Genomic DNA, 26,147 nt, shown 5'->3' with positions numbered 1-26,147 from the left:
CCCCTGCTTATCGGTGCGGACAGCCTCAGTGTCATCTCCTGCTGGTCGTCCCCCTTTAACAACCTGGGAGGCTCATCTCTAGGAGCCCTTCCCATCTCCTGGTGGCCTCCCACGGGTGCAGGGCACCCCTGGAAGTGCTGCCCAGGAGAAAAGGACCTGTCGTACAGTGGCAGTGTTCAGAAGACCATGGGACAAGGCCCACAGCTTCTGGAGGCAGCTGGGAAGTTTGTTCTTCTCTGAGCGGGAGCAGAGGACTTCCAGAGGTCTCTCCCAACCTCCATTATCCTGGGTTGTCCTGCATCCCCTGGGCCCTTGAGCAGCCACCCAAAGGCAACGCCTTTTGGAAAGCTGCTGCAGCAGCAGCACAGGATTACATGGATGTACAAGGTGGTTTGGGACCAGTCCTAAAAGGTCTGGAAATGCCCCTGTCCAAGGCAAAACATTTCATAGGAAAGAGGCTATGTGCTCTGGTATCCCTGGCATGCCTGAGTCCAGGGCACCGTGTGCACTCATTTCCACATCAGCATGATTCAGGTTTGCCTGAAGCTCATGGATTTTCCCAACTCTTCCACATCCCAATGATTCCCACAAGCTCTGGGAGACTGATCCAATATCCCTTTGATCTGTGAAATTAATTAAATGGGCAAAGTGATGCCTGCCCCAGGAGAAGGAGCCATGAGGTTTGGGCGATACACAGGAACAGGCTGTCCAGAGAAGTGGTAGAACCTGTTTGAGGGGGCACGAGCAAGATGATTTTATGGTCCATGCCATGCACAAGTGATTCCAAGAGTCATCGCAGGGTTTTGGGTTGCAAGAAGCAAGACCACAACATTTGAGATGATAGAGGCAGGGACCTCATCAGCAGTGAGGCCTTGCAAGTGGCCACTCCCAGGAGTTTGGATGTTTCACAGACAAGGAATGTTTGTGGCCCCGCAGGGCTCTGGGACCTGGCATAAAAGGCTGCGCTGCTCCTGGCTCTGCATCCTCGTCTCTGGCCTCCCTTTCCTCGAGGAACGAGGTAAGCCTGAGTCCACTCCATCCCTCCCTGTGGGCTGAACTGCTGCCATGGAGGCTGCCCGGCTTGATCCTGGGGCTGCCTCAGCTTGGCCCTGACACAGAGCTGTTGGAGGCCGTCAGCCTTTCCAGGCTGGTGGCTGGGGACAGCGGGGAAGAGGGGGCTTTGTTCCAGCAGAAGGGGATCAATGGGGCTCAGCCTCAGGGGGATGTGCCCAGCAGAATTTGCACCTGCCATGGTGTAACACAATGTCCCAGTGCATCCCGGGACACCTCTAACACAGCCATGTCTGTTCTGGAGATGGGCTGTGAGCAGTCTTTCCACAGGGGCCTTAAAGCCACTGTGCTGAGTGCTATTGCTGAAGCGGGGCGGCCTTCCCGTGCTGTGCCATGGGGAGGGCACGAGGAGGGTGGTGGGGGCTGTAGGCACAGAGTGTGTTTTGAAGAGCAAATGTGTCCCTGGAGAGAGCTGAGGGACAGAGAGACAGACTGATCCTGAGGCAGGTTGGTGCTCCCTGCTCTGTGTTGCAGCGTTGCCTCGCGCACCGAGAGATGTCTTGCTGCAGACCCTGTCCCCCACGGCCCTGCGGCCCCTGTGGTCCAACCCCCCTTGCAAGCAGCTGCAGTGAGCCCTGCCTCGCCCGCTGCGCTGACTCCACAGTGTACATCGAGCCTTCGCCGGTGGTGGTGACCTTGCCGGGCCCCATCCTCACCTCCTTCCCTCAGAGCACAGCCGTGGGATCCTCTCTGTCAGCAGCTGTGGGCAGCTCCCTCAGCACCGCGGGGGTTCCCATCTCTTCTGGGGGCTCTCTTGGCCTGGGGGGCTCAGGCCTGTGTCTGCCTTTCCCCCGCTGTGGTCAGATCTGCTGAGGCCGGCGCATCATCCCCGTTGGCCTTGGCAAATGGGCCCATCTCTTTCCCTCCCTGGCCCCGCACACGTGTTCCTTGGTCTCTGTTCTGTGCCGCTGCTTTTGCTCCTTCTCATTAAAGCCTTTGTGCAGCATCGCTGGAGAGTCGTGGTCGTTTGTTCTCCTCCTCCCTCACCTACCACCTGCTCTGCAAGGAAGATCTTTCTCTCTCCCATGGCTACAAATGGACCCCCAATGATGGGGCACTGCCCAGTGTTGGTAGAGCTCCTTGAACGATTTGCATTGCCATAGAAAGAAATTGTCAGGGAAACGAGGAAAAGAAGCCAGAGATGAAAGGAGCAAGAAAGGAGCAGTGGACAGGGGTGGAGAGGGGACAGCAGTGGACAACTATTGCCACAGGCGGTAACCTGGTGTTGCTGTGGGAATGATCGAACCTGGAAAGAGCTGCCCAGAGCGTGTAGCCCAGTGTCCATTTTTGGATGCATCTGACATAGGAGCCAATGGTCCCCGAGGGGCGTCCTGTGCCTGACCCATTTTGAGTGGGTGGTCTTGCACCTCAGCTGCTGTGTGATTCATCAGAGAACAGTCCACAAGTGAACCAGCAGCCGAGGAGAGCTGTAAGTGTGTAAGCAGGCTGAGGGAAAGCCCGAGGGAACCAAAAGGCCAAGGTCCCACTGAGATTTGAACTCAGATCACTGGATTCAGAGTCCAGAGTGCTCACCATTACACCATAGGACCTCCTGCACCAAACACCTCTGGCTCCTTTGCTGAGCCTCACTCAGTCTTCTGGCCTCAGCTGAGGTTGGCTGTCTCTGCACTGTCTTGGACATCTGTCACCAAGTGCAGCCTTCCTGCAGGGCCGCCAGGCACTCTCTAAGCACACCATCCTTCAGGGCAGCAGCACAGCTCCTTCTGCAAGCCTGGCATGGCCTCTCTTACAAGCACCAGGCTTGAAATCAGGCACAATCTTTTCTTTCCCAAATTGCAACAAGCCCTTTCCGACTCAGGGAAAGTTACCCTGGGAAGTCACCTTCCCACAGCAGAAGCCCCCTTGCCTTCTGTACTCTCAAGTGAGAGGTTGGGTTTGTGTAACGAAGAGAATGCCAATGCTGGCAGGCCAGCAGAGTATTCATATTGTCAGGCTCAAGAGGGGCTGTTGGGGGGTGGTGTCACGGGCCCAGGAGCAGGGTGCGCTTGGCTTGGGGCTGAGGTCGGGGGCCACGGAGCTGGCTGCCATGAAATGTCCCTGTCAGCTGTTGAAACGAGCGGCCTGCTGGAACTGCTCTGCAAGGGGGATTGCAGTGTTTTCGGGGGTGCATGCGGGCACAGCACCAGTGGCACGTACGGGATAGTTGGGGTAGGCTGCACACAAAGGGGTCTGGCAGGGCATGATGGCAGCATGGATGTTGCCATCAGGTGATTGAGTGGGGCCTGGCTTTATGGCAAGTGTTTGGAGGGGCTCAGGTTCTCGGCTGAGATGAACTGCACCTTTGGACTTTTAAGCAGTGCAAGAATGGAGATGACCCCAAGGAGTGACTTTCATGTTTTGATGTCTTTTGGGCAGCAGGGGTTTGCTGCAGAGATTGTTCCACCCCAGCTTGCTCCCTCCCCTCCAACTCCGGATCTCTTCCCAGGATGTATGAAAATTGGACATTTCTGGGTCAGTTCTAGACAGAAATGTGAGGGGCAAACTGTCTGACAGTGGGGTGGCATAGGGTCCCCTTGGTCTCAGGAAAGAGGAAGAGGAAAGGTCAGCAAATGCTTTCTGCCCTGGAACATGTCTCAGTCCGAACTACAGCTGGGAATGCTTCACTCTAGCCATAGACTGTCACCTTGAGAGAATGTGATGAATGCTATATATACAGTTGAGAACGAAAGTTTGCATCACTAGTGTGTTTTGTCTAGTGTACAGACTGCAAAGGGACTATAAAGGCCAGTGCTGGCATTTTCTTCTCAGAATTTTTCTTTGGGAGCAGTTGCTGGATGTTTTGAAGGGCTTTGAGATCTGCAAGAGTGAGAGGGTAAGATGGTATGCAGAGCTTGAAGGAAAATACAGATATCCAGGGAGCTGGATGCAGTTCAGTGGGTACGAGTTACATATTGAGCAGCTGATGGCACAGAAAAGCTTCTAAAAGAGAAGCCTTTTCTTTTGCAATTGCCTTTTCTTTTGCAGTCTATTAACTGCACAGCCAACAATGAAACGATTCTTCTTTCGTCACTACATGCAGGATCACATTCTGTCAGTCTCCAAGAGCCAGGATGCACAGCAGAGCTCTTACACGAACTGCTCTCACACGGATGGGGCCGTACCAGGAAAGCGCTTGCCTTTTTCCTGGGCACTGTCAGCACTGATGAACACAACCACACGATGGTGGTGTTGACTCGCAAAAGAAGGACACACACTGAGCCTAGCTCGAAACCACCCCAAGCCCAGAACCAAGCTGGAAACTTCCCTGCTCTCAAATCAACGGTGTCAGGACAAAAAGATTTCACTGATCTTCCTCTTCCAAGTGCAAACCCTTCTTTGCACCACACTCAAACAGCAGCATGAACTCCTTTGCCCTAACAAGGCTTTTCACTTTCGCAGAGTCTGGCCACAAACCTGAAAACATCTGGCAAAAACAGAGCTCAGAAAAGTGCCAGCTGAGAAAGCTGTTGCTGCCTGCAACTTCAACTGCACCCATCGACTGACCAGCACACGCTCTGCTATCAGCACTTTCCTTCTCAGTGCTGAGAACCATCCTAAGCCTTCAGTCTCACAGTCAGCATCCAAGCAGAACGGCACCAGGGAAGAACCCAATGAGCTACATTTTTGGAGCTGGGAGGCTCCATGCCTGGAAATGTTGCCAGCACTGCTATTTGGGTTTTTTTGGTCTTGACCAAAACTGAGCATTACATTTCCTCCCAGAGCAAGGTGGTTTTCCCTTGATTGTTGGGATTACACACTGAGTGTCTAAAGGCTGTGTTGTCTTTTTCTCCCGAATGGAAGAGTGGGGGAATGAGGACGCTCCTAGCTGTCACAGACACGTGGGAACAGTCCAGTTCCAGTGAGAAATGTGGCACCCAGTTTGTGGTATCCACTGTGAGATGGTCTTTCCTGTTGTTTATTACTTAGAGCCTGTTGGGAATGCTGGCCTTGATTTGGCAAGAGCCAAGTAACTTGGAGGTTTTTTCTGTCAGAAATCCATACAGATGTTTTGCCTGGCTGTCCCAAGGGGAAGGAACAGCTTTGGAGTCATTGAAGCCACAGGCTGTGGATACATCTCCTGAAAACCAGTTTACAATTGTTTGTCTGACTCTGTCCATACCCATAGCATCCAGGGACCCTCCTGGTGTTCTGGATATTCCCAGGAGGGGATATTACAACACCTGCTTTTTAAGCCAGGAATTTCAAATGCAGTAAGTCGCTCACATTCCGTGTGAGCTGTCCCAATGGTGGGAAGTGAGAGGGAACACCCCACACTGTTATTTGACATAATCCAAACTGGAACTGGGGCCAACTGAGTATTTTGGAGTACTGAGGCCACAAGTTCATCTTTGAATGGCATCCCCACGGAATGCTGAGGCATCCCATGCCTGTGGCACTTGGCAGCACATCCCTGATGTGGTGCAAAAAGAGGATGGGGGAAGTTCTGAGTTAGTGGGAGGAGGTTTCTGGAATGGAATTGGGATAGGTGCTGATCCTGTCATGGAATCATGGGGTGGTTTGGCTTGGAAGGGACCACAAAGACCATCTGGACTTTATTGTCCCATTCCACAGCAAAGAACGTGTCCAAAACTGCCTCCTTACCCTCATGAACAAAGTGAATGTCTTCCATAGTGGTTGTCTGTGAATGGGAGTGGCTGTAGGGAGCTCTGGCAGACCACCTAGAGACCAGGTAAAAATAGCAATGGGATTGTTTTTGCTGCTGCTGAATGTGGTTTTCTCTTTTAAGATGTTCCTCTGAGTGATCTTTTTCACAGTAGTTTCCTAGGGCTCATTTAAGGGTAATTCCAAGAATTTGAATATAGGTGAAAAACAGTGGAGAAAAAATGTGCACCTCAAACATTTCTAGTAATTCCAAATTTCTTCCACAACACCCTTCTGGGGGAAACCTGGTTAAAGAATAAAAACGGAGAGGAACAAGTGTTCTAAACCTCCCTGGCTCTCTGACAGAGCAAACCTTTCTGTAATCCCATGAGATGTCTCTGAGAAACTGCAGGATCATAAGATTTCCCAGGAAAACAAAACAAGGACAAAGATGATGGAATAGACTTCCAATTAGTAATGATTTGATGGATGTAGGAATTATTTTTTTTTAATGTTTGACGCTCTCCTTTTTATCCCTGGAATAATTTTTAAATTATTCCTTTAACAAGTCATCTAAATTTGAGAAATTAAATTTGAGAGGAAATGATGCAAAATAAATGCAGGGAGACATCATAGAATCATCATGGAATCTCAGAAGGTTTTGGGTGTGAAGGTGTGAAGAATCCCCTTATTCCATCCCCTGCCATTCCATCCACTAGTCCAGGTTGCTCCAAGCCTTGTGCAGCCTTGGACACTTTCAAGGATGGGGCAGACACCATTTCTCTGGGTTTTTGGGCACAAGTGGAAATTTCCAGCATGGAACTAAGATATCTCCTTTGCTCTGTTTGGCTCCAGCATGGCTTTGGGAGGCAGAGGGTGTGGAAACAGGAGCTTTGCCAGCTGCCTTGGGGGAGTCACTGATGTCCCAAAAACCAGCAAGGCAAACATTTGTGGTTTACCTCCCACTAAAAGAAGAGGCCAAGCCAGGAGTGGGAATGGACCACAGAGCAGGGATAGTGCCCAGGAGAGGGGTGACCATTCTGAAGGTCCAACCAGTCAGTCACTGACTGAATCACTGAAAAACAGGGATTGAAGCTTTCCACAATTGGCCCATACCTATCTGCATCCAAATTCAACCCCAAATCACTGTTTTTACGTACAGTTGGGATGAGACCACAGCTGATGTTACTCCCCTGGGAGTAGGAGAAAGTCTGCAGCCATAAGGGCCAGGCTGTTTTTAAAACACGCTGAAGTACAAAGAGCTGGAGTAATTTCCTACCAGGTAACTTGACTTGGAAGCAGTATTCCAAACTTCTTGCCACATTTATTTTATCTCCTGGATGGCGATGCCTAAAGAAGAAGGGAGTTGAGTATTCTTAACAAAAGAAGAGCAAAATTCATTAGTGACAGAAGACTTAAAATTAAAATATGAAAAATTGAAGTATGAATGGAGGTGCCTTTAGGACACTTCTTGTTCCTTACTATTTCTGGGATTTAAATTAAGGCCTGAGTATCCAAATCCTGGTGCTCTGCAAATGTTGTACAGCCACAGAGGGAGACAAGAGCCTGGAATCTCTCCCCAGAAACTGTCTGCTGGTTTGTTTGACCAGGCATAGGAATAATTGTGTAATCCCTATGCCTGTACTTATGGAGAAAGGTTTATTTGTCTCCTGTGGGTTGGTTCAACATATTTTCAAAATGATGGAAACTGTTTTTATTGAAATGCCAGAGGTGCCAAATGCTTTCCCCAGCCAGAGCACAGGAATGGTTAATGCCCATTTTCCCACTCTCTCCAGGCAGCAGCACTGGAGCACTTGCACCCAAGCATGCCTGGAGTGCCGAGTGCTGGCAGGAGGCAAATCCAGGGATGGACAGTGGGAGCTTGCCCTGTTCGTGGGATCCCAGGCTCGGAGCAGCCATGGGTGCCCCGGCCCCTACTGGGCACAACCAGTGCCACAGCTCCCATTCCTGTGCCAGGCCCTGCCCATGCTCCCCACGCAGGGTAGGTAGGTTTGCGTTTTTTATTCCTTCAATTATGTTCAGGTTGAGCTTGTCAATACTCACAAGAGATGACAAATTCCTTCCCAAGGGCTCCACGTGACCAAGTGAGCCCAGGTTGCAGAGTCTCAGAGTACCCTAATTTGGAATATTTTTCATTGGTGTAGACAGGGAATTGTTTTTGAGAAGACCCAAAGCTGAAGGATATGGGGTTTGAGGGAAGGAAAGGGATTCTGTGTCAAATTAAAAACATATTGTGAAAAATAAATCCATGGAACAGCTAATTTCTAATCCTGGACTGACATTTCCAATCTTGGACTGGCTTTTTTAAAATAGAAATTTTAAATGTCCATGGTGGGATTCCAGAAAACAGGAAGGGTATGGTCCTTTGGAAATGTTCCCAAGGAACCACACTGACCTAATATTTGACTCCAGCCCAGAGGAAGATTTCTTCCTACATATCTGGCTGGTCTTGGTATGTCCTGATGGTTTCCATGCTGACACACAACAGGTTCCTCTGCCCAATGCGTTGGGAAGTATCCCCAAGGGGTCACAAAGAAAGGAGTGTCTTAGAGATATAGAATCTTGGGATTCAGGGGATAAAAAAAATGATTTTTCAGTCTTTTACATCTCCCACTCTGCCAGCTTCAGCCTCAGGGAGACAGGGAAAGTAATATATTTTACAGATCCTGGTCTCACTTCAGCCTTCCTGCAGGTACAGTCTGACAGGGAGTGGGAAGAAAACAGGTCAGGATGGATAGCCTACTTCCAGAAAATCATCATAATCCACAAACCATTAAGTAGAGTTGTAAGAACTTCCCAAAATGTTCATTTCCCTGTGGACTAAGACCTCAGAGTGGCACTAAATTGAAGTACAGGATGGATCTGCCATGGACAGACTGTAGAAACCCCAGAAGTAAAAGCTACTTGGCCAATTCCATAAAATATTCCAAAACTAGATTCCTGAAATATGACCATCTCTACTCTCACCTGGTGGTGGAAGGACGAGCAATGATCCTTCCTCTGATGGTTTTTTTTTTTTTTTTTTGATCTGCAGTGAACTGCAGTGGAAAACAACCAAAATCCAGTTATTTCCCACAACTGGAACAGAAAAGTGGGGAAAAGGGACACAGGTGCTCTCCTCCCATTCCTTGGGATCAAGCTCCTCCAAACCAATGTAAGAAGAGACTGAATGACAAAGCCCTGGGGACCAAATTGCTGGGGCTTATAAGAAAACTGATGAGTTTTATGTTGGCAATAAAGCCCAGTGGATGTTTGCCATCAACCAGCTGCAGCAGCATCTCCAGGAGCCTGGCCAGGTGCATCTGCCTGGCAGAGAGCTCCCCCCTTTCAGAGTAATCCATGAGGTACAGGGCTGTGGCACTGGCCACAATCAGCAGCACACACCTGGGAAAGGGCAGGCAGAGGCTCAGCAGCATTCCCAGGCTTGGCTAATGCCTCCACAGCCTCACCTGTCAGCATCACCAGGATTTTTAATGCCCTGCCTCAACCTGTTCCCATTACTCACCACACAAGAACACACAGCAAACACCAAGAAATCTCCTATGGCCAGCGGAAGCCCTGCCCCATACCTGAACTCCTTTACTCCATTTCAGAAATTCATAGTAAGCTCCTAGCATGTTTCTGCATGACAGCAGAGTAGGTGTACACCTACAAAACCATTCAAAAAGGAGCTCTGTGCAAACAGCAGAGGACTTAAATTCTCAGAACTCATTCATCTTTGTTTTCTTTGAACAGGAAAACCATGAAAGGGAAAGGTCTTGATTCAATATATGACATCTGCTCTTTTTAGTTAGCTTCTCTGTAGGAAGGGATGGTGTGAACATACACACCATTACTGCAGGATATATACAGGATTGAATTTACAAAGATAATATCTTTAATGTGACTAATGCTGTACTCTAAAAGCCAGACCAGCTTTCAGGATATGCAGGCTGAAGCTTTGATCCTCAAGGCAAAATACAGCTTCAAACTCATGATACAAGTTTAACTTGCACAAGTTAATCAATTATATCATCAAAGTGGTTTGTACCTGCAACACAGAGAGGGAAGATTCAGTAAGTCATTAGAGAGAGGAAAGGTGGGTTCAGCAGAACACACAGGAGCTGCTGGTGGCTCAGGAATGGGAAAAGTTATAACAGGGCAAAGAACCAATATATTTATCAACTCTCAAATTTCTGTGCAGCTTAAGAACTGTTCAAGTTTAAACAGTTCTTTATCTGAATGTAGCTTTGAAAACCGGTGTTTGTATTTCAGTGAAATATTTCTGTGTCTGAAAGTGCCTCTTCAGTTTCATTCAGGTGGTCTCATAAAAGACATCATTTGACCCTCCAGTTTCTGAAATTATGGCAAGACCATAAAAACTTTTTGATTCAGTAAGGAAACTCACAAAAGAAAAAAAGAAAATTTTTTATATTTCTACAAATAAATTCCAAAACCACAAATCAAACAAAACTTTAAAGCCTTAACTGAAGATAATATAAATAAAAAGAGGGCATGATATAAAGTGTCCTTCCTTTTCCAAAGTCACTAAGTTGCCTGATCCAGGAGGCTGGTATTTCAAAAGGATTAGAAGCATCTCCCCATGTCCAATGGGATGAAGATGTTCAGAAGATAAATGTTGAGGAGAACTTTCTAGAGAGATAAAAGTTCTGGGGAAAAAAAAAAAGAACAACACATTTATTTCACCTTTTAGTGCACAAGACACAACATCCTGGGATAGGTTCCTATTCCAGCTGTCCATTTATCATTGGTTATTTGACAATTAAAAACATTTGTTCCCATTTCTGTGGGGGATGGGAATACCAAGCAATACAAGGAACCAGCCTCTCCAAATTCTTTTTTTCAGCTCAGATTCAGCAGGAAACTGGAAGTCACGGATCTCAGACAGAAGGAGGTTTCTGTATTACAACTACAGATTCATTTATCTTATTTTTATATGGGAGTAATCACTGATAGTAAAGTTGTGTATAACATTCCTTACTGGGGGAGGGTTAATGATGTGAGAGCAACTGAAACATGGAGTTTTAAACCTCAACATTAAGCAGCTCTTTTATTAAAATTCGTATTTATTCCAATCTTGTGCAATGCTCATGACAGCTCAAAGAACTTTGATCTAAAACAAATTGTTACTTTAAATACTGCTGATCCTTCTGAGAAGGCAAATTAAACTGGGCTCACAGAAGGTTGAAGCACCCACTGTTTCCCAGAGTGAGGCCCCAGTAGAAGAGTCAAGAGAAATTGCATATAAAAGGCAAACACACAAGACAAAAGATGCATTAGCTGCAAATTAGAAATGGTCACTTGTGTCTTTGTGTATACATACAGAATGAGGCCATTTGGGGGCACTGGCCTTAGTAACTGGACAGTTATTAAATTAAAAACTCATTAGGTCAGTTCAACAGCAAGCCACCAATGTGACATGTCCCAACATTCTTTGAGTGGTCTCTTAAGAGTCATGACCAGTGAAGACACTTCACCTTATGAATGCTTTCCCCAAAGTGGATGGTGAGGAGAAGAATGAAATTACAAGGTACATTTTCATGAAGCTCATCTTGGGAAACACAGCCTGAGTCTCAAATACCAGTGAAGTAAAAGATGCAGGAAGATAAGAAATGATGCATAAATGAACTGGGTGGTTTTATTTGTATCATGAAAACTTGGGTCAATGAAAAATTGGAAAAACTGGATCGCTGTCTTTGATGTACATGGGAAATGGTAGAGGCAGGGGTGGAGGGATAATCAGCAAATAAGCAAGAACATGATAGTTTCTGTCACAACTTGGAATTCATCTCAGAACTTCTGGAGGCCAATTTAATACTCAAAACATCCTTTCCTTTTCTAGATGGCTTTTTCCAATGGGGGTTTATTTATGCAATTAGATGGCAGGACTTTGGAAACATTTTAATACCAGCAGCACTTGATGCCAGGCCAAGTTTACCCAAGTAGCTTAATTTATGAGGGGAAATTTGGTTTTGGTTTGGTTCATCTCTAGATAAGCCCTGATAGAATAGCTTAGAAGGGTCAAAATCTTATTAATTCCCAAAAGTTAAAAGTTATCTCCAAAAGAAGTAGAACTTCAGTCCCCAAAATAATGTCACAGGTACCTTTACTATGCTTGAGGAGTCACTTCCAAATGCATATACTGAAATTCTGGCCCCATGCCTTACAGCTGTTCACATTTTGCTACATAAGAAGCACTGCACTTGCCAAACTGATTTTCGCAGTAAAATGAGAAAAGGCTGAACCATTTTCCCATTAAAAACATTCACTAGTTTCCCAGGTATGTGTGCAGCAGTTTCTTGTGTCTCTGTAATAAAGTCTTAAGTGTGCTATAAGCATTTTATTCATTAGAATAGAGCATTTTCAAGTTAAGCTTGCAATTTGAATAACTTTGTAAAATAACTTTTTCTTCTTTAAAATATAGGTAAATATGGAGGAAACCACACAGGCACCACCATGAAGATCCTGATCTCAGCAAAGTGCCACTGTGATGCTGGCCTGTGACTGGTATTTGAAGCTGGCAGTAGCATTTGTCATACACGAGGACTGGCAGAAATAAAATATCACCTCATTTGTGTGTTTTGTTTGCTTTTCCTTAGAAGTCTGAAGACATCTGCCTTTCATGGTGTAGCTTTCAAACGGCAGAGAAACAGTACATGAAAATCCAACGTACCTGTCTCCACTGAAAGCACCCCTAATATGTTAAAGGTATTAAAAACATGAGCTCTGCTTTTACATCTACTGTCACCTGCAGAGATCAGAGCCTCTGCATACCTTACAAATTGTCACAGCTACACAAATGAAATTGCAAGTACCTGATCCTGACAGCTGTTTTAAATAGGATTTGCAAAGATGCCTCCCAGCTGAAATGCAGACCCATGTGAGCTCAGCCATCCATCACTGCTGCAGATGTGCCTGTGCTGCCTGGCATAGGAACTGCTCTGCTCTGCCAAGGGCTGGGCTCTCTCTGCCAAGGATGGGAGCTGGTTTGGGTACCCCCACATGTTCCTGCAGCAGAGCCAGTGATGAGAAAGCAGCTGTGCTTTTTGCCCAAAAATTAATGAATTAAGATCTAACAGGACAAGATGTGGAACTGGGTACTATTACACACAACTGCAGAGCCCAGAGACATTCAGAGGCTTCTGAAGCAATCAGCAGTAGAGCCTTGGGATATTAAGGCTGTGCAACCAAAGTTTAATGGGGAAGATGCTTAAGCTTTAAACATCAACACTAAACACCTGATGGTGATGGAAGCATAAACAACTTTTCTTTACTCCTTTCCCCTCTGAATTTACTTGTAATCTATAGTGGGACTAAAAAAAGAAAACAAGGCAAAAATTATTCTCCTAAGCTCTGATCCTTTGTTCTCTGCCCCCACCACAGTACACCTAAATTTGGTTTAACATACCTTCAGTAGGGTTCAGCTTTGTTGCAGATGTTTCCAAATGTTTCTTTTTTAGACAATGCATGCAAAACACACTGAGGTCTTCTCTGAAGCAACAGCTGCTGCCTCAAGAAAAAGAAGAAAACAGGACCAGGTGGGGCATCCAGGCTGGTGTGTGTTGTATATTTCCCATGGCTCTATGTCTGCAGAGAACATTTCCCAAGGAGGAAGGAGGGTTTTTTTGTGTTTTTTGAATCAAGCAAACAAAGGGATTTCCACTTTATGACCATCAGACAGTCTTTTGAGATAAACAGGAGTGGATAAAGATCCTACATGCCTTTAGGCATATAGAATAAAAACCACTGAGATTCTAAAGGTTTATAAATGGAAAACCAGCCCCAAGGAACCAAGAAGTCTGGCTCCCCTTTGAATGCTGCTCTCAGCCTCAAGGAGACACATTTTTTCATTCAACTTTCTCACAGTGTTCACCTAACTACACTTGCCAGCATGTTTTGCCAAATTAGAGAAACTGCTGCAGAAACCATCTGCTTGACATTGCTTACATGTAATAAACTATGGCTCAATACAATGTGTTGGAAATGTTTGGGGATCTTTACATGGGAACCAAGGGCAGCAGTGCTGACTCAGGCAGATCTCCCGCTGATGTCAGTGGGAATTGCACCTGAATGAGCTCTGCTGGAGCTGATACAGAGCTTGCTGCGCAGAGCCTGCCACTGACAGGAGAACATGTGGTTATAGTTTAACAATACCAACTGTAATGGAGATGAGAAGGAAATTTTGTACCATTTCTGGCTTGCTGCTCTTTCACAGCTATCAAAAACACTTAAATGATTCATACACGTCTGCTCTGTAGCAGCTTTTCCCAGCTTCAAGTGAACACTGAGAAACTGCTCCAAAGTTAGGTCCTACCTGAGCATGAGTTTATCTGTTGATATAAAAACACGGACACCAGAAAGACTACATATAAAGCCTAAAATAAAACTGTGATTTCCCTACAGATTGTACCACATAGTCTCTGGATGAGAACGCAGGCATTTCAACACATCCCCAGTGGCTCAATGTGAGGCAGAAATAAAGCCTTTGTAGAACAGACTCTGTCAGCCCAGTAGCAGGATACATGTGACAGCTGCTACATCAAAGTACAGCAGCTTAGCAGCTTCTCAGATTTGACTCCAAATGTAGGTGTTACAAAATTACAGTTTCAGTAAGTGTAAAAGCTCAGTGTGTCACTCAGGTTATAGCATCTGTGAATCGTGATCACGAAAGCAGCACCTCCAGGGGGATCAATCAATTCCCCAGCCTCACATGAGTTTCAGAAGGCTGAAGAATGGCAATAGGGAGAAAGTAAAGTAGAGAAGCTATGATACATGTTCCCACAAATCTTAACCACAGTTACAATAGAAAGGACTCTCAACCATCAACAATTCCTAGGAAGGGACCACATTAGAGAACCAAATGCAGAGTAGGTAAAATATTTCCTTTTTCAACCCACTAATTAGCATACACTCATCACAGAGGTTGCAATTTGGTTGCAGCTCACAGGCATGTGCTCTTTTCCTTCAAATGCTACCAATAAACTCCTGTGTTTTGCATTACAGAGCTTCTGCTCCCCTCAGTTTACCACCCATGGGAACACTGGGTGTGAGATTAGCTCAGTTGGTCAGAGCAGGGTATAAAAGGCTGTGGGTTTGATCCCTTAGGGGCCATCCACTTGAGAGTCAGAGTCAATGATCCTTGTGGGTCCTTCCAACACAGAATATTCTGTGATTCTGAAATTCACTTCCACATCATGTCTAGAGAAACTGCACTCCTTTTGCTCATAGGCACAGGGACACAGTGTAAGCTGAAAACCACCACATGGATTGTCTGTTTTTTCATGTGATGAAAGGCAGAAGTGGCTGGAAATTGAAAATATGAAGGCAAGGAAGATCTCACTCCAAATCTCAAAGTAGTGCAGCTTTGTAGTAAGTGATCACCCTCACTGCCAGATATTGCCCAGAGTGGACCTCCGGGTAGGGATCTTACTGCATTTAAGTGGCCAGGATAGAGATTCTGAGAAGTTTCAACTGCTTTGCTTGAAGAAATGTAACAACTTAGTGTTTGACCTCTGATTTGGGCAAAAGCCAATGAGTGGCTACTTTATAAATCATTGCTCAATTCCCTCCTGAAGCAAACAGTGAACAATGTCTGCATTCCAGTAAAGGCAGCCTGGAGAATCAAATGTGAGGGACCCAGCACCCAGGCTGGAGCTCACTGGCAGAGAGGAGAGCCTTCCTGGTACTCTTTGTGAACTTCTCTGACCACTTGTTTAGCCTCAATGCTTGATTCATCCTTACCTCCATGTTTCTTATAAACCCTCTTGGAAGAGAATCCATTTGCACAGGAATGGTTAGAAAGAACACTGAAGTGTCATTAATATTCTCCATGCTGCACTGTCATTACAAGGCTTTTGCAGACCAAGAAAAATGTATCAAACACGCTTTGATCCCCAAAACCATGGCCCTAGTACCATGTGAATGAGTGTATCTATCATCCACAGAATCACAACATGTAACTAGGAAACAGTAAAATAATAAAATAATCATTCCTGTAGAACTATAATGCCTTGGAAGACACTAAATGTTAGAAAAAAGTATTTGAAAGTTAAAATAAGGATGTGTGGTTTAGAGAAATCATCACAGAAGGGACATCAACTAAAATTCCAACACAACTGTAAAAGGCTAATTAACATACAGAGGCACCATTAATTTGTCTTATGATCTCAATTCCCACTTTACTGTAACATTAAAAAGCTGTTGGTCTGGGTCAAGTGAAAGAACAGTTGTGTCCCTGCAGTTATTCACAGGAACATGAAGTCTGTAGTTACACACAGTAGAACACTAATTTTAGGGAATGCTTACCTAACATGGACTTTGTGGTGGAAAAATAAGGTCTATCAGAATTTCCATTCCTGAACAGCTACTTACCTTGCTTATGACAGATCACTCAACACACCTTTGTTCTGCCTTTTGTGTGAATATTGTACTTTTATAGCTCTTGTGTGAATATTGTACTTTTATAGCTCCTTCTTCCAATGTACCTACTGAGACAAAAGGTATACATCAAATAAAGCAAGCAGGAAAAGCAAGAAATGTGGATCACTGCTGCAGTTTCTTCCCCTTTGTAAGATTAAGGGAAGGAATGCAGTATGTACTCTCACCTTAAGTGAAAGCAAGTCCAAAATAATTCCATGCTGAAGCTTACAGATAAACCCTGACAATCAAATATTAGTTATTTAACTTGACATCCCTGTGTTACCTTGTCCTTGTTGCTTCCACTCTTGCTTGTGTTTTTGTATCTCACATTTCTCTTTTCCAGCTGGAACTGTAATTCTGTTCTCAGGGGTGACTGAGAGCAGGGCAGCCATCTGTGGGTCAGTGGTTTTGCCTGGATCATCAGTGCACAGCAGTCAATCTCCAAACTGCCTCAAAAGCACCAAGTCCCAAAGCACAGCTTGGCATAGAAGTGAGGTTTTGTTCAGAGGAATCTGACCAGAATGGTGCTGGAAGCAAGAGCATGGCCATACTCAGGGTGAGTGGGATAAATCCAGAATGGGACAGGCCACTGCCTGCCATGTCTCTCACACAGGAACCCAGAGCAGCAATACCACAGAAGAACCAAACAGAAACATTTGCAAAGCTGCACAAGGAACTGAACTTCAGCTCAGGGCTATGAGCAGCTTTAACACTTCATCAAAGGAGATGGGAGTTTTACTTTGGACAGTAGACTTTATTAGAAATTTTCTCCTCATTCATCAGTAAATTCACATTAAAATATGCTGAAGGCAGCTCAGTCTAAACATTTGACATTCTGCCCTAACAACAACTTCCAGTTTAAAAACTAGATAACTGATTCAGGCAGATAACTTTAAACATGTGAGAAACACAAACAGAAAGCAGCATCATAAAAAAAAAGGGATGAGCCTGAAAAACTGATACATTTCAGATGGAGCTGGGGAAAAAACCAGAATCAGTCACCCCAAGATGGGAAACAGTTAAATGAGAACTCCAGACGCTAAACAGATAAATAAACATTATAACCACACATACATTAAAAAGAAAACAAAGTACTTAGAGTTCATACCACATAAAAATTATAAATTTGGTTTTTTTAAAAAGTGACAAGCTTCCTAAAATATGAAAATCCTAAATTCTTGGGACAATGAACACATTGTTATAAACTGCAGAACTTTGGAGGGACTAGATTTGGTCTTGAAAACAATGAACAGCACCTTACTGTTACCAAGTCCGGAAACTGATCTGACACATAAAACGTTTGTTTCCTCTCATGTTTTTAAACCACATTATTTTCTTCTAGACAATAATCTGCTTTTTTAAAATATAAGAGCTTTTAGATATTATAGGCCTAATTATGTTGAGCACTGAATATGCAGAACTCTAAACAACTCTGCATACAAAGGTTTAAATATTTTTCAAAAGTTACTATCAAGACTTTTCCTTTGCAAATTTATTTATTTATTGAAATGTAGGAGAGAGAGAGAAAAATTTAAATCATAATATTGAAAAATGCTCTGCCTGCAGGACACTGAATCTTGCAGGTCAGATTTTCTATTGGCATTTACCAGAAGCAACAAAGATAAACCAATCAGTCTATGAGAGATGAGAATTATAGCCTTCAGGACTGTAAACACAAAAGGCAACAGGTAACACATGAACCTCAATCAAATCAATGTTTTCACATTCTTTAGTAGTCCCCCGCAGTGATCTGCTTTCACTGGTTCAGAAAAAATACATATATTAAAAATTAAATAACACTTCAGTGTCCATCACAAAGATTTATATTTTGCTGTAAACAATTTTCTGCCATTTGCATTGATGAAGTCCAATGTGAGGCCAGAGGGTTCTACATGTCTTATTGGTACTGTAAATAATTTTTCAGAGACAGAGGCAAAGGTAGAATTTCTATGTCATGCAGGCGGTCTCTGCCAAGAGCAAAACGAATTGATCTTCGGCACAAGTCCATTAAAGGCAGGGGTTCCGCTGGAAAAACAGGTGAAAGAAAAGAAAATAAAGAGTTAATTTTTCAGCATCTTCATTTACAGACAATGTTTTGTTTATTAACAGAGATTCTGTATTCTATTGATCATTCATAAAGATAGTAATGGTATTGGGAAAACCTTTGTACCTTGAGACAATTAAGATAATCAAGAGAAGCCAAGGCAGAATTTTCTACATTTCACCCATAGTAAGGGGCTGCAAAGTTTCACACTGAGCTTCTTTATCTGGGAAGTTTAAATCAATAATGCCAAAGCACTCTTCAGGCCGCTCTACCAAGCATGAGGAGTTACTGCATTTCCAGATGTCAAACAAGACAGGGAGTCTCTACTGTGTTTATAACACAACATTCATCATTTTGTGTTAACATGAACTACACTGGCAACTTCTGACCGTTACATCCCAGCTCCTTCTGCATCTTAGGAACTGGAAATGGCACTTAGGGGTAACCAAACTTCTCAGCCAAGAGTGCTTTTCCAGCAACACTCTCTTAGCCTTTCTTTCTAGGAACTCCTTTGGAAGAAAAAACTAAACAAAACACCCTCCAAAATCTAGAGGAAACATAACCTTTTCCTCTGTGAATAAATTAGTGGAGGAGGATTTGGCTGACTGGAAAGCAGAGTGTGTGTTTCCATATGTATGCCCACAAACACCCCCGAAATATATAAACATCATCTTCAGATGTCTTAGGTTTAATTTAACCAAAGTGAATGAAGTATCTGCTAGAAATGCCTTGCTGATAGCACTTAAGACTGGAGACCCAAACTCTGATCGCCAGCATCTCAAACCATCTCACTCCTATATCCCATCCTGGCCTGCAAAGCTAGCACAGAATTGCAGGAACATCATAAAACTTCCACCTCATAGTAGGAAGAATCATCTCTGTGACTGCAGTGTTGGCAATGGGAATCCTTCTGCCATGGGAGCTGGAATAAAGCTGTGAAGTCTTGTACCAGTTACTACTATCTTTAAGAATTCCAACCAGATGGATTTTGTTTCACATGCTTGCTTAAAAGGGTAAGAATTTTCAAGATTAAAGGAAACTTTTCTTCTTTACATGATAAAAGAATAGTAGCCTTAAAAGCCTTACTAGCACTTTCAAATGGAGGGAGAAAAAAGTATTGTGCCTATATTGTAATGATGACATTTTATAAACTTGACAGATTTCTTACAAGTGCTCAGCACTGTACAGCACTCAGTGGTTTTCTCAAGATCTGTTGTATGTGCCACGTGCAGATTTACACACACTGCCTAGCAGAAGGTGTCCCCTCATGGCAGGGGGTGGAACCAGATGACCTTTAAGGTCCCTTTTAGGGACCATTCCATGACTTTGTTCTATAATACTGTGTTAATCTATCAATCTGTTAGCTGATACTTTTAAAAGTACTTGAAAAAAAAAATCATTACAGAGCACAAAATACCCAGTTAAGGACTGGATTTATATGCTTGAATTGTCTGCTCCAGTGACACACCACCGACTTAATGGATTTTCCATCATTTATCCCAACATCATGTTGGATTTGTGTCGTCCACAGTTCACTCTGATACTTCCCCAAAGTGGCTGCAAAAAAGCTTAGAAAGCATTCTGAAAGACTAAAAAGCTTTTTTAGCTTATAACCACTTCAGTGACTTGATATGGAATCTACTTCTTGACAATACACCTCATTGATAACTTTACCTATTAAAAATTACAAAATAAGAGCCCTCACATTCCATTAATAAAGCAACGTTTTCCCTGCATAGATGATCTTAGTTTTCATTTTTCCCACAGCAGAATTATTGATGTAAAATCTTAAGGGATGGAGCTGCGAAATTCATTAACCAGGATTAATAAGCAGGAGCAAAAATAGCTCATGAGTTCTGGGACACAGAATACAACACATCTTACAAGCCTTACACCATAAACAACAATTTTCTGAGTATCTTCCCACAATCTCTGAGGTCCCATTAGGAAGATACAAAATGAGGACTAGGAGTGTTTAAAGCCATTAACTGACCATGTGGTCTCTTTTTTTTTCTAGACAAAGGAATATGTAAAATGCAACCATCTGTGCAGCCAGGCACAGTGTTAATCCCAAACTTCAAAACACAATTTAAGGAAAGGTTAAATTATTTTTCAAGCTTGAAATGCTAAATGAATGTCTCCTGTCTCACTTCTACAGGGAATTTTCAAATGCTGAAGAAAATGCCCTCAAGTGTTTGCAACAGCTGCTAAATTGCACATACTAAATGTGTTTTTGCAACTTGAATACTGAACTATATTCTTTTTTATGCTACCCAACAGCAGTTCGAACCTACAACAAATTCAGAACAGGTCAGTCCTACAATACTAAATAAAAATTATGTTTTCTGGGGTGCTGGCTATAAGAACTTGAGAAAAAATTGTAATAGCATTTTAAGTTAAAAGTGTATGTAGCTGTGCATAGTCCTAAATAAATAAAAATTAAATTCAGAAAAAGAAATAATCTTAGTTTTGAAACAGTTTATGGGACAAAGGCGGAACTCTAAATGTACCTTAATGCTAGCACTCCCCCTTCACCACATCTCACATTTTCACTACATATTTCACAAAGCAGGAATAAAAGTACCACGAGTAACTCAGTCCTTCCAGAGGGGAAAGGACTGGTTCAACCTGAGGATGTTGCCATGCCAGCTGAAACACACACACACACTTGGTGCACCCAAAACACTCCACAGCACATTCAAACGCTCAAATCATACTTCCAAAATGCTGTTTTCATTTGAGATCATATAAATACTGCTGAGAACAGTCTAATAATGCAAGAGATTTGAAGATGAATACTCTGGAGACACATCATTAGCTTTAACTTGGCTACAGAAAAAGCCTTTCTTTCACACCTTTAAATATTTACCTTTGAAAAACTTTTAAATTCAGGGATAGTAACTGTTTTTCAGAACACCCCACTAATTCTAATGCATATTAGGTGTACCAAGAGTTGTATTTTTAAAACAACTCCCAGTGGATGGGAACTGGAACATTCAAGGCTCCCAGAAGAACCTGAACTAACAATTTTTCCAAAGTTATGTGAACTCCAGTAAAATCCTTGCCATTAGAAAAAAAAAGAGGAATTAATTGTTGAGCTGGAATGCAAAATTGCAAAGAAAACATGATTCACAAGAATGGCTCTTTGTACTAAATTCCCAACCAGGCTAAGAAATCCAAGGTGAGACACTCCAGGGCAAGGGAGCAAGCTTTGCACAGGAAACCCAGCGCTTCCTCTGGGCTGCAGCAGCACCTGGAGAGAAACTGCAGCTTTTGGGTGACAGCTCCATGCCTGGGCCAACCCCAGCCACCTTCCTGTGCACTGTAACTGATCACCTTCTCCTCTGAAGTGTACTCCGAGACTTCTTCACCCAAAGGCAGCTCCTCATATCTGCCACATTACAGAAAAGCGTTTCTCAAGAAAAGAAAAAATGAATCAAAAACTGCTTAATTGACATGTCAGAGTTTAATTCCTGTGTCTCCCCTTTTGGCACCAGGAGTTTTTAAAAAAGACCCATTTGCAAACCTTCCTTTCCATACACTACAGTCACAGCCAGGGGGACACTTTGGCAGCACAAAGACAGCCACTCCTCTTACCCAGAGCTGCATTTCACCAAGAGGGCCACAATATAGCTAAAGTGGCTATTTAATATAATAGCTAATAACTTAAAATTAGCTTAAATATATATTTGGTTAATTATATTAATTAAAATAGCTATTGAGTAACTATTCAGCTATTAATAACACAAAATAACTGTGTTATTATACAAACAAATCTAGTCATTCTAATGGTGTCACTACTGGGTTAAGGACAAAGGCAAAGTAACCAGACACAACCCTGTGCTTGTGAGCATTCCTCCAGTGCACATACATTTTTGAGAGCAATTTGCACATCATTACCAGCTGAAAAGTTCATTTAGTTTTGGCAACCTGTACTTATTTAACAATCTGGCACTCCAGCAAGGCTGCCTCCTCTCTGCAAACAGGCTTTTGTAGTTGAGATAAAGTCATCGAGCAACTGATAACACTAAATGTTATTAACTGCAACATTACATATGGCTCACACAAAAGAGCAGCTCTTAGCAGACAACACTTATTTGCCAAATGACAATACTATTTTTAAAAATAAATTTGTAAAAAAAACCTCACAATCAGCAAAATTAAAGTTGGGTGAAAGACAGTGGAAGTTTTCAGTAGAACTGATGTCACCAGAAATTAAGAATTTTTTTTTTTAGTTATTTTATATACATACCTAAGACACCAAGCTACCTCATATTTTGATAGTTTTGACCTTAAATTTATTAAAAAGCACTTATATTCAGCAATCCATGTTAATGTTTCCAATTGCTGAAAGGCAGTTTTAAAGTCAGGTTAAAAAAATAAAAAAAATAAAAACAAAACAAACACCCCCAAAAAACCAGTGTTAGGAGACAGAGATGTGATTGCACACCATTAAATAAGTGAAGGGCATCTCTCCAGTCCTAACTTTGCTTTTCTCAAAAGGGACGAGCCAGCTCATTAGGGAGCTGAAGCTACAATGCCTCAAGGAAGGGCATGTAAAGTCCTGCAGAAGTGCTGCATGCCTGGTGAACAGGAGGAGCCTGGAAAGGAGGAAAAGCAGGATGCCACTGTTCACGTCCTGATGCCACTGTTGGTGTCCTTCCTGCTCCGTTCTCCTTCCTGCACCCTTGTCTTCACCTCTCTAAGTCAGCAGCACTGCAGTTCTGCCCAGCACTGCCCTCCACGGCTCCATGTTTAGCTGATACTGTGCCAAGATCAGTGAGCATCAGGATCTTCAGAGGGATGGTGTCCCCCGGAGAGTGGTCCCTTGCCATGGAACGTACTCCAATATGGACACAAAGCATCGGTCTTACACTGGGGCCTGGCGGGACTTCCACATCCAGAAAGTGGGAAGGGAAAGCTTCTCCATGGCTTGTCAGCACTCAGCTGATGTCTCCCTGCTCTGAGGGACAATCTTCTGTCCCCTACCAGGACACCTGAGTGCCCCCTGTACGGACTGCAGCATGCTTTTGTTAAATTCTTTTTCCTCAATTTTCATCCCTCCTCCAGTTATTAAGACACCTGCTAAGAGGTAACGTGGCCTAAGTGTTTCCATTAGGGTGATTTAGAGTATGCAGAAATTTGCAGCTAACAATTAATTATCACACACAAGAAGCACACAAATATATGTAAGCCAGGAGTTTTCCTTCCAACCTTTGTGTCAAAGCCTAATTATTGTTTTAATTTTACACAGTACAGGCCAAATTCTTTCCAACCCATAATAGGATACATAAATACACCCCTTGTGACATATTTATGGTTTCCCTGATGCAACTGATGGAAAATTTGAGTTGTGTTCCTCAAATGGCACAATCTAGAGAGAGGAAATTGCAAATAATATATTAAAGAACACAGGCAATGACCAGCCATAAAAAATGCTAATAAATCTCCTAACAGCAATGGAAACTCAGACAAAGGATAACACTTATCTCTTTTCCCCACAGATGTCTTTAAGCTCTGCAGCCTAAGCCGGTGAAGCACCTTAGAAATCATATTTCAGTCACGGTCCCACCAGAGCAATCACCTCTCCAAAGAATTCTGCAGCCCCAAAGGGCACGGTGGGATTTTCAGGAGAGCACTGTCATTTTTCCCGAAGTCACGGGTTTATGCATCCCTCCCTGCCCAGCAGCTGGCAGCTTTAGCACGTGTGACAAAGCTCACGGGTGGCAGATGGGGAGATTCTGTGTTATCAGGCACGGCTGATAAGGAGACAGCGTCTCCAGCAGTTGTCTGCCAGCACAAATAAAGCTTTGTGCTGTCCACACCCGCCCTTGCTTTTAGCAGGCACGGTGGGGAAGGTGAAATACATAAAACACCACAAACACCGCCCTGTATTTGAGCTCACCCGCATCCCACAGAAATTCGGCACTTGAAATTTAATATGTTAAAGGGAGAAAGGAAGGCAAGAAAGCTTGAACAGAGGGACGGTCCCAAGGGTAACCCTCCCCCCTCCCATCCTCCTCTGCATACCTTGGGTTGGGAAGGGAGAATCGGTTTACAGGTTTATCTTTTAAGTGCTAAATGCAGTTAAGGGCAGTTCAAAACTTGAATCAAGCAGCCTTTAGCAGAATTAAGCTGAAAAAGCCGCAGTGAACAAGCAGATATTCTGCAACATCATTTGTTTTCAGTTAATGCTCTCCAGCTGTGCTTTCTTGAGAGGAAAATGGTTGAAAAGCAGAACAGAATGAAAACAACCGAAACCAAGCTCCAAAGCCAGTGGCTGTTGCGTACAAGTAAAGATATTATAGAAGAAAGGCCTTATAAAATCAAGCCTTGCTGTGCTAAAGTGCCAGCTAGCCTGTTACTTCTTCTAAGTGCAGCTAGCTAACTTCCCATGTGAAAAATCTTAAGAGTGAAAGCAGTTAACACAACAAGCTATTCCAGTAAGAGAACCTTTTACACCTGTAATAACAAAAGATCTGTCCCATGAGAATCTACAAAAGAAAAATGTAAACATCTGAGTAAAACAAAAAGTCTTAGCATGTACACACAAAACACCTTTTAACCAATGAACTGGCAAGAAACTACTAGCCAATGAAAGTTAAACACAAACTCTGTAAAAACTATATAAAAATAAGTTATGTGAATAAAAAATAAGATTTTCTACAAAAAGAAACTAAGTCCCGTCTGCTTATTACTGCAACAAGTGGCCTCTTGTTATGGGTTGGATAAAGAATCTGTCCTTTAAGCACAAATACACAGCTCCATGCAATGTCTTTTTTGCAATACAGAGTTTGGGAGGTAGACACACAAGACTCAGACAACTGATCCTGACTCAGGAACACCAGAGCCTGAATTCAATTAATTCAACACAGGCTTAAAATTCCCTCCTAAAGATTTCAATTTAGTAGACTTAAGCATAGGCCTAAACATTTTTAAAATTATATTGGTTATAGGAGTGTTCTTAGAAAAGTAATTTGTCTGTGCACATCTGTAGGAAAGCTGTATTTATAGTCAGACACATCTATACCTGCAGCAACCCCTCTGAGAAGCTTCTTGTGGTCTCTAACAGTTCTTACCTTCTAGGTAGGTTTATGAGCCACCCAAAAAAGAGCCCTGCCCTGACCCACCACATTCCATGCAAAGGCTGGTCCAGGCCAAATCTACATGCACACCTTACTCTGGAAACTCACCTGAAAATCTTTTTCTCAATTACAACTGCCAATTTAAATGTACATATGCATCATAATAATCTGATTTCCACCACGAAAATCAAGGGTATAACTCATATTTTAAAACCTTTTACTACACTATTTCTACAGTTTAGATTACTAAATTGTACTGCTCTATGTGATTCAGAAACTGCAAAACAGACAATAAGGAGTTTTAACAGCAAACAAATGGCTTTTTAAAAAAGGCACAAAGCTGTGTAATGAACTTGTTTTGCCATATCTTGATAAATTTGCATGGTGACAAAGAGCATAAGCAAAAACAGTGTCCACTTCCCTTCTGAAAGAGAAAGGACACATGAATTCATTCCCTATGTGCATCAGGAAAATGCAAATAAGGAGGATGGGCTGGAAAGATTTCCTTTCTGGCCTTGATCAGTTTGCTCTTCTCCTCTCAGATGCTTCCACATTTCAAGCTTTCCATTTGAACACAGTGTGAAGGTAAACTGGGACAGTTGCTTCAGTGATGATTTAAATGTTCTGTAGTAGCAAAGACACCAAAAATTAATAGATACTCTTTAAAACCAACAAACAAAACCATGTGCTTGACATCAGAGATGAGCCTAAGCTACAACTACTGGCTCCTTGGCTCCTCCCTGATCAACCTTCCCCAAATTTACCACATTGACAATGAAGATTTGGCTCAGATTAATCTGTAATGTAAACTTTATAGCTTTTAATCTCAGAAATGCATTTATCACCATTATATTCAGCTTGGGTGTCAGGCCATAAAGAGGGGAGTTAAAATAGATCAAGGTGAC

The 26,147-nt window shown here is 43.2% G+C and overlaps 2 protein-coding genes and 1 non-coding gene across 5 annotated transcripts in view; all 3 read right to left on the bottom strand.

Annotated features, from left to right (window-relative positions):
- Positions 1–26,147, bottom strand: part of LIMS2 (LIM zinc finger domain containing 2) — a 201,757-nt gene that overhangs the window by 79,166 nt on the left and 96,444 nt on the right. The window lies entirely within an intron of this gene.
- On the bottom strand, positions 2,550–2,621 carry TRNAQ-CUG (transfer RNA glutamine (anticodon CUG)). Its single transcript has one exon. It is a non-coding gene; the product is annotated as a tRNA-Gln (tRNA).
- Positions 17,919–26,147, bottom strand: part of SPSB4 (splA/ryanodine receptor domain and SOCS box containing 4) — a 162,507-nt gene continuing 154,278 nt past the window's right edge. For all 3 annotated transcript variants that reach the window (XM_068201002.1, XM_068201003.1, XM_068201004.1), the window contains one exon: positions 17,919–18,138. In XM_068201002.1, the coding sequence (XP_068057103.1) occupies positions 18,011–18,138 (128 nt within the window). In that variant the 3' untranslated portion in view covers positions 17,919–18,010. The remainder of the gene's footprint in view (positions 18,139–26,147) is intronic.

Source organism: Anomalospiza imberbis, chromosome 10 (assembly GCF_031753505.1).
Source record: "Anomalospiza imberbis isolate Cuckoo-Finch-1a 21T00152 chromosome 10, ASM3175350v1, whole genome shotgun sequence".
Lineage (NCBI taxonomy): Eukaryota > Metazoa > Chordata > Aves > Passeriformes > Viduidae > Anomalospiza > Anomalospiza imberbis.
Note: the sequence above shows the minus strand (reverse complement) of the source record. Positions and strands in the feature narration are given on the sequence as shown.